Below are 12,938 nucleotides of genomic sequence, written 5' to 3'. Positions count from 1 at the left end.
AGAAAAACTCAGTCTCCTTAACAAAAATCACACACAAGGTAGCGATGCTTTATTACACAAGGGATTTGGCAAAGGGCACATTCATTTTGTTAAAGAATCCCCACCTAAGATTCCTAGTGATCCATCTGGTGACACAGTCAACTTAATAAACAATAGCTGGTATTTACCAAGTGCTTGCAATGGGCCAGAGCCATACAAATCCCACCAGGAAAACAGGACTTTTCACTAGGATCCAGATTTAGAAAAGGCCCAGCTTCAAAGATTCTGTCTTGCACAGATTTAGCACTCCCATTTCCAGAAGTTCAAAAACTTCCTTTCTTATCTAAGGGAGAAAAAAAGAAGAAAAAAAAAGTTTTAAGATCAAGAGAGGATGGATTTGGTGAATAAATTCAACTATCTGGATTCCCTGGTATTTATGCAGCTGTTATGGCCAGAATCAGGAAGAGCAAAACCGCATTTTATTCACATTTGAAATATTTACATAAGTAAAGGAAGAGGAACTACATAAGACATCAGTTTCATGTAGATGTCCTCTTGTTTGTAGCCCTTCAAAATAAAATCTCATAGGAAAAATCTTACCCAATGGTGGTTCAAGATATCCAAAGTATGTCTAGACTATACACAGTATTGTAATACCGGTAACTACTAATAATGACATCATCACAATAAAAACAAGTCTGGGTTAAAAGGGTTTTTGTGAATACTATTTCTTCCTCATTATTATAATTGGAAAACTAGTGGTGGCTTACTCAGATTTAACATTATAAGCAAAATCATCAAATATGCCCTCATGTGCGTGACATTAAGTTGGTTCAACTGGTTTTAAGAAACCAGTCAGTTCAGGAGACTCTGTGTGTGTGTATATGTATGTGTGTGTAGGAAACTCAGACAATGGTTTTTAGCCTAACTCACTAATCAATTAAAATCAGGTTTGGTTATTCTGAGGATATAGTTTTATATAGCAAATTAATTCAGCATATTTGGATTGCAAGCTTCTTTGATAGTCACTGTCATGATTTATTCCTGGTTGGTGACTGGCAGCCATGTTTATTACTGCACAACCCTATTCTCTCCAACAGCTACTTCTTCTTCTTCTTTTTTTTTTTATTTATTTTTTTCAACAGCTACTTCTAAGCATCAGGCTAGATTGAAAGATTATCCCCATAACATGGTGGGTATCAAGTCAATTGTCACATTATGATGATAATGGATGACTTTCATAAATATATAATCAGCTAATGCTGGTCCCACAAAGGTATTCAATCAGTTTTAATTCACTGAGACATCAAAAAAATTTCCCCACTCCTCAAAACGTAAATCGCTCATTAAGTAAGCAGGTTTTTGGGTATGTGGAGATGCAAGCAATGAGGCAAGTTTGTGCCCCTCACCTCCAAATGCACTTCTAAGGACAAAAAGGCAAAGATGATCGTGTCTCTAAAACAAGGCACAGGGAAATATGCCAAGTCCTCCAGACCTTCCTGTTTCCCAAAGGTACAGTATAGAGTGGACCCCAGGGGGGCAGAGGCCATTGGGCATTTAATGAAGAAACAAAGCTGATTCCTATAAAACACATGGAAAGGATACAGTTATGTGTAAGGGGTGAGATGGCCTCTATAATTGTAGTTACTTCAGAGTTAAAAGAAATCATTTCAAAGGCCAGAATGTGCTGGCTCCTCATGTCAAAGACTTTATTGCTGTGTTTGAACTCAAGTTCAAATTGAAAAAAAAAAGATTAAAGGGAAGTGCTGGATTGCTGGTTACACGGTACCTCGGGAATGTCCATCATCCTTCTCAACTTCTGATCTCTCCAGTTCCAGTCAAAAATCAGAAACTTTAAGGGGTTCAAATGAAGGCCACCTGAAAGAGACAGAGAGTTGCTACATTAAAGAACTCATGACATAAGCTTATTAAAAGGATTTTTTATTCCTTTGGTTGCTTTTTATTTTTCTGGCCTCATTTGTTCTTTTCTCCCCACCCCATCCCCCCAACACTGGCAACTAATCTCTGCACATTAAGTGCTGTCCCTGTCTGATGGAAAACAAATGCAACACTCTGAGACTTGCTCTCCTTACAATCTTATCACTGATTCTCGGGGAAGCTGCTCTTGCTAAGCTTGTGAAATGCTCAAGGGCTGGCAAAGAATCAATCCCAGGCCTCCCTTTTACCAAGCCCCAGAGGGTAAAGTCTCATTCCGACAGGAATTTGGTAAGATGTATCCTACAGTTCCAGAGAAGGCAATGGCAACCCACTCCAGTACTCTTGCCTGGAAAATCCCATGGACGGAGGAGCCTGGTAGGCTGCAGTCCATGGGGTCGATCAGAGTCGGATAGGACTGAGTGACTTCACTTTCACTTTTCACTTTCATGCATTGGAGAAGGAAATGGCAACCCACTCCAGTGTTCTTGCCTGGAGAATCCCAGGGATGGGGGAGCCTGGTGGGCTGCCGTCTATGGGGTCACACAGAGTCAGACATGACTGAAGTGACTTAGCAGCAGCAGCAGCAACCTACAGTTCATGAGTCTGAGTAAACTTCAGGAGCTGGTGATGGACAGGGAGGCCTGGCGTGCTGCAGTCCATGGGGTCGCAAAGAGTCGGACACGACTGAGCAACTGAACTGAACTGATCCTATAGTTCAGGGCAGAGACCCTTCAGAGGAGTTGAATCCAGTAGAGTCTGCCTGTCTCTGAAAAGGTGAATCAGCAGAAGTTTGAAGACAGGGTTGGGAGGTTAATTTCAGGCAGAAAATAGAGTTAAGATGAATGAGCTCCAAAGTCTGCTGTCCTTTGAGAAAACTGGAGAACAACTCATTCCTACTGTCTTCCTATCTATCTAGAGACAATACTGAAATGTGGGGTGTAAGGGGACCTCAGAGGTTGTTTGTTCCAGAGGTCCCAGAATTGGGCAGTTAGCTTTTCCGTACTCCCCACGTTCTGACCACTGCCCCCAAGCTTTCACATCTGGAAATGTAAATAACAAAGCCTTCTTTTATCCAGCAGCCCTTCCCCTCAATACTGGTTTATTTCAGTAATTTCCTCTCTCCCTAAAGACTTTTTCATGCTTCTTATAACTACAATGCCTCTTATTTAATACTCTCTCTGTAAATTAAAAATGATATAAATGAAGAAAGACAATGGGTTGATAGTGTTCCCTTAAAAATAATTGGCCTGATGATGGGAGAGCAAACAGGTACAGCCTCTCTGGAAGGCAACTGGACATGCTATAACATGAGCTTTAAAATGCTTGGAGTTTGATAAAATAATTCTTCTTCCATTTCAATAAAACACCAGAAGCTTAAGCACAGTTACTTAAAAAGATGATAACTGTGTACCTACTTACACGAGCAAAAAAATTAGAAACAACCCAAATATCCTGCCTTAATAGAACTGTTAAACATCCATATAACTTGGAATCAATATCCAGAATATATAAAGAACTGGTAACAGCTCCATGGCAAAAAAAAAAAAAAAAAAGAGATGATTTAAAAATGGGTATAGGAACTGAATAGATATTTTTTCCAAAGTAGACATCCAAATGGCCAACAGCTATATAAAAGGAGCTCAACATCACTAACCAACAGGGAAATGGCAAATCAAATCCACAATGACCTGTCACCTTTTACCCGTGAGAATGACTATCACCAAAAGACAAGAGATACAAGTACAGGCACTGATGTGGAGGAAAAGAAACCCATGTGCACTTCTCAGGGGATTGTAATTTTGAGCAGCCATTATGGAAAACAGTATAGAGGTTTCTCTAAAAATTAAAAATAGAACTCACCCTACGGCCCAGTAAATCCCCTTCTCGGTATATATCCAAAGGAAATGAAATCACTATCTTGAAAAGATATCTGCATCCCCTTGTTTATTGCAAAATTACTTCTAATAGCTAAGACACAGAAACAACCTAAGTGTCCACTGACAAATGAATGGATAAAGAATGTCAGTGTTCTTTGTCTCACTCACACACACACACAAACATCATTCAGCCATAAAAAGAAAATCTCGCCATTTCTGACAACATGGGTGGTCCCTGATGGCATTATACTGAGCGCAGTAAGTCAGACAGAGAAAGACAAACACTGTATTATTTCACGTATATGTTGAGCCTAAAAAAAGAGAAAACAAACCAAAAAATGAACTCATAGCTACAGAGAACAGATTGATGGTGGTTGCCAGAGGTGAGAAGCAGGAAAACTAGAGGAAGGTGGTCAAAGGGTAAAAACTTACAGTTGTAAGGTAAATAAGTGCTGGGGATGTAAAATATAGCGTGGTGCTTACAGTTAACAGCACTGTACTCTGTATATGCGAAAGTTGCTGAAGAGAGTAGATCTTAAAAGTTCTCATGACAAGACAAAAAATTGGAACTATGTGAAGTGACTGATGTTAATCAAACTTACTGTAGTAATCATTTCACAGGTATCACATGTACCCATGATAAGAAAAAAAAAAAATGGAACTATGTGAAGTGACTGATGTTAATCAAACTTACTGTAGTAATCATTTCACAGGTATCACATGTACCCATGATAAGAAAAAAAAAAAATGGAACTATGTGAAGTGACTGATGTTAATCAAACTTACTGTAGCAATCATTTCACAGGTATCACATGTACCCATGATAAGAAAAAAAAAAAAATGGAACTATGTGAAGTGACTGATGTTAATCTAACTTACTGTAGTAATCATTTCACAGGTATCACATGTACCAATCATGCACACCTTGGTTAATACAATGATATATGTCAATTATATCTCTGCTAAACTGGAAAAAAGCTTAACAGGATATTATGCAGTCACTAAAAATGAAAAAATAAAACTATTTCATGACATGGAAAGTTGTCATGAGATATTGACATATTGGGTGCTGTGCTTAGTCATGTCCCACTCTTTGTGACCCCATGAACTGTAGCCCGCCAGGCTCCTCTGTCCGTGGGGATTCTCCAGGCAAGAATACTAGAGTGGGTAGCCATGCTTTCCTCCAGGGGATCTTCCCAACCCAGGGATTGAACCCAGGTCTCACACTGTAGGCGGATTCTTTATTGTCTGAGCCACCAGGGAAGCATATTAAGTAGAGAAGACAGTTATAAAGTTATGATATGCAGTATGATTTCCATTTATAAAAAGATATAGATAAATGCATAGAAAAAAAAGACTGAAAAGAAATATAGTTAATATTAGCTGATAAGCAATATCTCTAAAGTAACTTTCTTTTCTGTACCTTTCTGCATTTTACAAAGGCTCTTATAATTAGAAAATCCCCTTATTAAATAAAACAATACAATTCTGTCTGTAAGTGTTATGGGATAGCTTTTGACGTTTAGAAACTCTCCTTAATATAGCATATATATAAACATCTCAAGTCATGAACAGCTACATAAAATGTGTTATGTGCCATTTGAATTACTTTGTTAAATTTTCAGTTTTTAGAGTGATGGAATTGTTTCTCTTTAAACGCTTTGTATATAGCCTAACATCTGTAGTCAATGAATATGAAACCATTCATTCAGTCAGAATCAGAAGTAAGAGTTATTTTCCTTTTATAAAAAAAATCAACAGCTCCTTAAATGATTTTTCCACTTCTTAGATGAAGTAAGGTTTCACAGTGAGTTTTCACAACTCTGTAGAACTCTAATTTCAACAATCTGGACAGCTTTGTTTTCTCTGTCTCCCTCTCTCTCTTTTAAATATTAAATATGGAGAAAAGTGACTCTGTTGCCTGTGGGGGGTGGGGCGGTGGTGGCGACACATAAAAACATGTGGAATACAGTAAGGGAGAGGTGAGCCTTTGGCTAAGAGGTGGAGAACGACGGCGCATCCCTGGGCCCTCTGGCTGCCCAGCCAATCTCTCCTGACTCCATGTCTCCTAGATGGACTACGAGCACCTCTCATCTGCTCTTTCACTTTCAACATCCTCCTGGGGCCACAAGACAAAAATCCAGCCAATCGCTGTGCAAGGGTCTTCCTCCAAAATCTGACTTTCTTTCCAACTGAAGTACAGACTACTACAGCCAGTAAAGTCTCCAACCAAGAAAGGTGGTCTCTTTAATAAAAGTAGTAACTAGTATTTGTTGAGTTCCTAAGGAGTGACACTCACTGTGTTTAGTTTTTTATTGGCATAACATACCCCTTGTTGTTCAGTCGCTCAGTAGTGTCCCACTCTTTGCAACCCCATGGACTGCAGCACACCAGGCTTTTCTGTCCTTCACCATCTCCTGGAGCTTGCTCAAACTCATGTCCATTGAGTCAGTGATGCCATCCAACCATCTTGTCCTCTGTCATCCCCTCTCCTCCTGCCTTCAATCCTTTCCAGCATCAGGGTCTTTTCTAAGGAGTTGGGTCTTTTCTAATGAGTTGGCTCTTCGCATCAGATGGCCAAAGTACTGGAGCTTCAGTCTCAGCATCAATCCTTCTAATGAATATTCAAGATTGATTTCCTTTGTGATGGACTGATTGGATCTCTCTGCAGTCCAAGGACTCTCAAGAGTCTTCTCCAACACCCAGTTTAAAAGCATCAATTCTTCGGTGCTCAGCCTTCTTTATGGTCCAACTCTCACATCCACACATGACTACTGAAAAGACCATAGCCTTGACTAGATGGACCTTTGTTGGCAAAGTAATGTCTCTGCTTTTTAGTATGCTGTCTTGGTAGGTCACAGCTTTTCTTCCAAGGAGCAAGCGTTTTTTTAATTTCATGGCTGCAGTCACCATCTGCAGTGATTTTGGAGCCCCAAAAAACAAAGTCTGCCACCGTTTCCCCATCTATTTGCCATGAAGTGATGGGACTGGATGCCATGATCTTAGTTTTCTGAATGTTGAGTTTTAAGCCAGCTTTTTCACTCTCCTCTTTCACTTTCACCAAGAGAATCTTTAGGTCTTCTTTGCTTTTTGCCATAAACATGGTGTCATCTGCATACCTGAGGTTATTGACATTTCTCCTGGCAATCTTGATTCCAGCTTGTGCTTCATCCAGCCTGGCATTTTGTATGATGTACTCTGCATATAAATTAAAACAGGGTGACAATATATAGCCTTGACATACTCCTTTCCCAGTTTGGAACCAGTCTGTTTTCCCAAAGTCTGGTTCTAACTGTTGCTTCTTGACTTGCATACAGATTTCTCAGGAGGCAAGTAAGGTAGTCTGGTACTCCCATCTCTAAAAATATTTCCACAGTTTGTTGTGATCCACACAGTCAAAGGCTTTAGCATAGTCAATGAAGCAAAAGTAGATGTTTTTCTGGAATTCTCTTGCTTTTTCTATGATCCAACAGATGTTGGCAATTTGATCTCTGGTTCTTTTGCCTTTTCTAAATCCAGCTTGAAAATCTGGAAGTTCTTTGTTGAAGTACTGTTGAAGAATGGCTTGGAGAATTTTGAGCATTACTTCACTAGCATGTGAAATGAGTGCAATTGTGCAGTAGTTTGAACATTCTTTGGCATTGCCTTTCTTTGTGATTGGAATGAAACCTGACCTTTTCCAGTCCTGTAGCCACTGCTGAGTTTTCCATATTTGCTGGCATATTGACTGCAGCACTTTAACAGCATCATCTTTTAGGATGGCCTTTCCTGGTGGCTCAGCTGGTAAAGAATCTGCCTGCAATGCAGGAGCTCTGGGCTCAATGCCTGGGTTGGAAAGATCCTCTGGAGAAGGGCATAGCTACCCACTCCAGTATTCTGGCCTGGAGAATTTCATGGACTATACAGTTCACGGAGATGCAAAGAGTCAGACACAACTGAGCGACCTTCACTTCTTTTAGGATTTGAACTAGCTCAGATGGAATTCCATCACCTCCACTAGCTTTGTTCATAGTGATGCTTCCTAAAGCCTACTTGACTTCATACTTCAGGATGTCTGGCTCTAGGTGAGTGGTCATACCTCATGGTTATCTGGGTCATGAAGATCTTTTTTGTACAGTTCTTCTGTGTATTCTTGCCACCCCTTTTTAATATCTTCTGCTTCTGTTAGGTCCATACCATTTCTATCCTTTAGTGTGCCCATCTTTGTATGAAATGTTCCCTTGGTATCTCTAATTTTCTTGAAGAGACCTCCAGTCTTTCCTATTCTATTGTTTTCTTTTATTTCTTTGCATTGTTCACTTAGGAAGGCTTTCTTATCTCTCCGTGCTATTCTTTGGAACTCTGCATTAAGATGGGTATATCTTTCCTTTTCTCCTTTGCCTTTTGCATCTCTTCTTTTCTCAGCTATTTGTAAGGCCTCTTCAGGCAGCCATTTTGCCTTTTTGCATTTCTTTTTCTTGGGGGTGGTTTTGATCACCACTTCCTATATAATGTCACGAACCTCCATCCACAGTTCTTCAGGCACTCTGTTTATCATATCTAATCCCTTGAATCTATTTGTCACATCATAAGAGATTCGATTTAGGTTATTCCTTTATGGCCTAATGGTTTTCCCTACTTTCTTCAATTTAAGTCTGAATTTTGCAGTAAGGTGGGTGCATTTACCATCTCTGTCATTCAGATAAAGAAACAGGTTCAGAAATGTTAAGAAACTTGCCAAGTCACAGAGATGGTCACTGCCAGATCTGGGATGTGCATCCAGAGGCTTCAGTCTATAGCAGAGGCTCTTCTCCTTGACACAATATTGCCTCCTCTATATAGTCTGTGTGTCTACCTGCCTACTTCTGATTCAGCTGTTCTCTCATTCCTGAATGCTTTTCTTACATCTCCATACTTCAAAGATCCTATTTTAATCCTATCCATACTTCAAATATCAGTTAAAGACTCCTTTCTCTATAAAGCCTTCCTTGCAGATTCAGCCACTGAAACAACCTCTCCTTCATTTCAACTCATATAGACTCAAGTGCTGGCTTGGCCCTCGGCACTTACTGCTGTCATTCTCATTCTGTGTACATTTATCTCTTCAACTAGATCAGGAGCTCCTTGAAGGGGAAAGCCTCTGGAATCAGGAAGGCCTAGAATGAGAGTCTTGGGAGGGGTTACATAACCCTTCTAAGCTGCAGTTTTCTCTCTTAAGAAATAAGAATGCTAGCCTGCAAGGATGCTGTGTGTACTAAATGAGATATGTAAGGGTGTTTAGCATAGCACCAAGTACAAGTAGGAACTCAAAAAATATTTGTTTCCCTCTCCTTGTCTAGGTCTACCAAGTTTGCTACTTGTAATTGCACAGACTTCTGCATATAGTGGGTTCACTTATGCATGGTTTTCATCTGGAGAGAAACGATAGTATTTTTAGCTCTTTTTTGCTTCCAGGTAAAAGATCATCTCCATACTGAGATACTATGTTGATGAACACGTTACTTTTAGACACACAGAAATCAAGGAACAGCTCCAGACAGTTATAAGATAAAGTTTTGAACAAGTCATTTGGAAATAGCATTTAAGAGAAATACTTTAATCTGTCTGGCAGGTAGAAAAATGTACGAAGATCATCAGTAGGCCAGAAGGTTTTTAGGCTACCGGCTTTGAGAAAGTCATCAAACTATAAAAACCCACCAGTGGATGCTATCTGGAATACTTTCTGGGTAAAGCACTAAAAGGAAATGAACTCACGAGAAATGTTCTAGAATACTTGAATTTCATCCATAGAAACTGCATTTTCTTTCATCATATTTTCTATACCAGCCCTCAACTGGAATGGGAGCCTTGGGGAGCCAAGACTCAATTAAGTGAGAGGGAAACACTCAACACATTAGCTTACAAAGTCCAGAGGCTGCAAACTGGTGTAATAAACTGTGAATCCACCAACCTGCTTAAAGCAACTGCAATGTGAATGTGTTTAGATGGGCACACATACTGTGTTTGCAACAGTCCTCATCATTCCCCACTGCACTACACCTGCTGGCTGGTTTTTCGAGACTAAAGGCTGAGCTTCCAACCCTGAATTAACTAAAAACAAGAGGTCTGGTCTCACTGCATCACACATGTGATTTCCAGACTCACACAGGGTAAGGCAAACACTCAGCTCTGAGTAGGAGTATTACTACCTCTTCTCATACCTTGTTTAATGAGTTCTTTAATCCTCCCTGGAGTTCCTACACCCAGGTGTACTACACGCTTCTCCAGCAATTTTACTTGCTCCTGGACCTATTTCAAAATGGAAGAGAAGGGAGAAAAGAAGAGTCATTAGATAGTTCAATCACAGCCAATTTTAGAGCGTTTAAACTAAAAGCTAACCAGCAGAAGTGAAACAGCAAAAGGAGCTACTCCTGTTTAGGGTCAACTTCCAGGGCAAAGAAGGTTAACATCAAGACAGAAGAGAACATCTCCCTAGAACACTGGTTAAGCCTCAGTTTCTGTACAGGAATATCAGAGCACAGAGGAATGGTGACTGTTGTGGGGACAAAGGCAGGGAATGCAAAGAAAATCAGATTGGGTGTTAAATATGTAAGGAAGGCACCAAAGAACACACTTGCTAAGGAGATAAGGTAAAGCGGCTGAAGTGAAAAAACTGAGGCCTGGAAGTGGCCCTGAGGCATCACTTCCACTCCTCACCAGGAACCACAGGCCCTCGCTTACCTTTATGTGTTTTGCGAATAATTTCATAACTTTGCTGTCTCCTTTGAATGCAGTCATTGACCTAATGAAAAGACATAGATTTACTCATAAGAAAACTCACTCATTCAGGGCCATGCCAACTACTTATGTATTACCCTTTGATTTATTTAAAAGAAGGTGTCTGTTTATGTGTGTATATATGTGGGTATACACACACACACAGAAATTCTGATTTTCAGCCCATCTCTGGAACAAAAGTGGGGTGGCCTTTATTCAGGCATGCATTTGGGTTGGCTTTTAACTTTCAGAAACAAGGTTAACTTTACTTAGGTTTCCTTGATTATTGAAACATGTAGACTTGCCTTTTATTGGTATTAAAATGAAAACCACAGTCTCAATATGGCATCACTCATGCTAAAAGCTCGTGATACTGAACCCAGATTTAATATTTGATCTAACGACAGTTTCCACTTCTCTCAGAAATGTAATCTTAATCAACCAGTCTGAAATTTCTGGTCAAGCCCCAGTAAGGCAACCTGTTCTGTGGGCCTCTCCAACCCCAAAGGAAGCTAAAACCTTGCTGCTTCCTCCCCCACCCCAAAAGATGTTTTGGCCTAAAAATAAGTTGTTCTGCTCTTGTGTGCTCTCCCAGTCATTCTGCTGTCCCCTTGCTCCACCCTTTTTCCAAAAAACCTTCCACTGTGCACAACCCCTTGGAGTGTCCTTCTAGTAGCTAGACGGGATGCTGCCTGATCCACGAATTGTTGAAAAAGTCGATGTGACCTTTAATTTACTTGGTTGGATTTTGTTTTTAAACACCTTTAAGACAAAAGTTCTGTACTTTAGATCCCTGGCAGAGAATTTATCTTCAAACTCTGCAGTATAGTTCTCACCCAAAATTTGGTTGTGAGAATCTTAGCGTTGATGTCAGCCTGTGCTCCCCGGAGCCCAAGGCCATGTACAGAGGTCTGTGTGTGGCTGCCCCGAGGGCTCAGCCCTGCATTCAGAGGAGCCCCCTACTTTTATTGACTTTGCAGAGTGAGCTTATCTGTAAAATTTTATATGTGGAAATGCTTCGGGTATAAATGTGTAAAATTGGGTATAAAAGAATAATCTTCTAGTTGATGTTTGGGATGAGAACATGGGAATGCTGCTCGGAATATTACTCTCCTTTATATATCACTATTATACTTGAGAAATATTACTGACCAGTGGGAATATATGAAGTTACAAATGGTGACTCATTCTACACAAATTCTGTTGCACTTGAGTCTGTACTTACGTGAGAGCTTTCTCTGTGGTGAGGTTAACTAAGAAGACAATTTAGGGGACATATTTAATATAGCTTATGGTTCTCAAGAGAACAGGTAATCTTACAAAATTTAGAATTATTCAATATTTGCCTTTATGAATAGGGTTCATTGTGCCTGCTCAGAAATCACCTTCTGCAAATCACCTGAGCTTGAAATGGATCATAATATTACTGAAGACACAGAAAAACACTGAGAATTGGCAAGTGAAGTACAGCACCACAGTGCTTCTATGTCCCTCAGAAAGGCATTTATGTGCTCAAGTTGATGTGACAACTTGTTTTTAAGAAGCCACCTTCAGGCCAACCCCTTTGCCACTAGTGTTCGAATCTGAAGTAAGTTCTGCGGCGGTAGTTTTTTAAACACTGAAAAGTCAATGTGAACTCCTATGATTTCAGAGCCAGCAAAGACAGCTGTCCAAAAGCAGTTGGAGTCTTGAAGATCAGTTATGTTTAGAGCAGAAAAAAGGAACACTTCTGTTTTACTGAGAGGGAATTTTACAATTTAATGTGAGTGCCGAGCAGGAAAGAAGGATTTGAAGGACTATTAACAATCATTAAAAACTACTCATGGTCAGATTACTTCATTTAGAAAAATAGAGGCTAAATAACTACCAAGAATCTACTTTGCACCTTAGTCTATTTGATCAAGTTCCTTTTTCTTCAGGACTTGGATTCTCCTTTGTTTTATCTCTGGTCAAAGCTAAGCAAGAGCCTGGCTCTGGGAGAGGGTTGAGTCCCAGTAAATCACATTTTACTCTGATGGCTCTTCTTTGAATACTGAATGTTACTACAGATTCAGTGGAAGCCTTTTTGTTTATTCTACAAAAGCTACAGTAAATGAAGAGGTGTGTGAAAGCACTTAGTAAAGTACCTACAAATTATCTATAAAATGTAATTTTTATATGTAAATTTTTGGTCCATTTGGCATTTTTCTTGGTATAAGAAGTGGGATGTGGATCCAAGTTAATTTTTTCAGATGGCTACCTGGTTGTTCCAATGCCGATGATTAAAGTCTATCTTTCCCTACTCATTTGTCACTTTTGCCATATTCTGTACATATACGTATGTGTCTACTTATGAACCTATAATTCTGCTCCGCTGTTCTGACCTGTCATGCACGTGCCAGTTCCATACTGTTTTGATTATTGAGAATT

The 12,938-nt window shown here is 39.8% G+C and overlaps 1 protein-coding gene across 2 annotated transcripts in view; it reads right to left on the bottom strand.

The window, feature by feature from the left end:
• Positions 1-27: 27 nt before the first annotated feature.
• Positions 28-12,938, bottom strand: part of CMSS1 (cms1 ribosomal small subunit homolog) — a 394,265-nt gene continuing 381,354 nt past the window's right edge. For both annotated transcript variants that reach the window (XM_027558092.1, XM_027558053.1), the window contains 4 exons: positions 10,494-10,554; positions 9,974-10,061; positions 1,769-1,857; positions 28-322 (listed from right to left, as the gene is read on the bottom strand). In XM_027558092.1, coding sequence (XP_027413893.1) covers positions 239-322; positions 1,769-1,857; positions 9,974-10,061; positions 10,494-10,554 — 322 coding nt within the window. In that variant the 3' untranslated portion in view covers positions 28-238. The remainder of the gene's footprint in view (positions 323-1,768; positions 1,858-9,973; positions 10,062-10,493; positions 10,555-12,938) is intronic.

The sequence above is a fragment of the Bos indicus x Bos taurus genome, chromosome 1, assembly GCF_003369695.1.
Source record: "Bos indicus x Bos taurus breed Angus x Brahman F1 hybrid chromosome 1, Bos_hybrid_MaternalHap_v2.0, whole genome shotgun sequence".
NCBI lineage: Eukaryota > Metazoa > Chordata > Mammalia > Artiodactyla > Bovidae > Bos > Bos indicus x Bos taurus.
The sequence above is the reverse complement of the archived record's forward strand: the minus strand, read 5'-3'. Positions and strand labels throughout refer to the sequence as shown.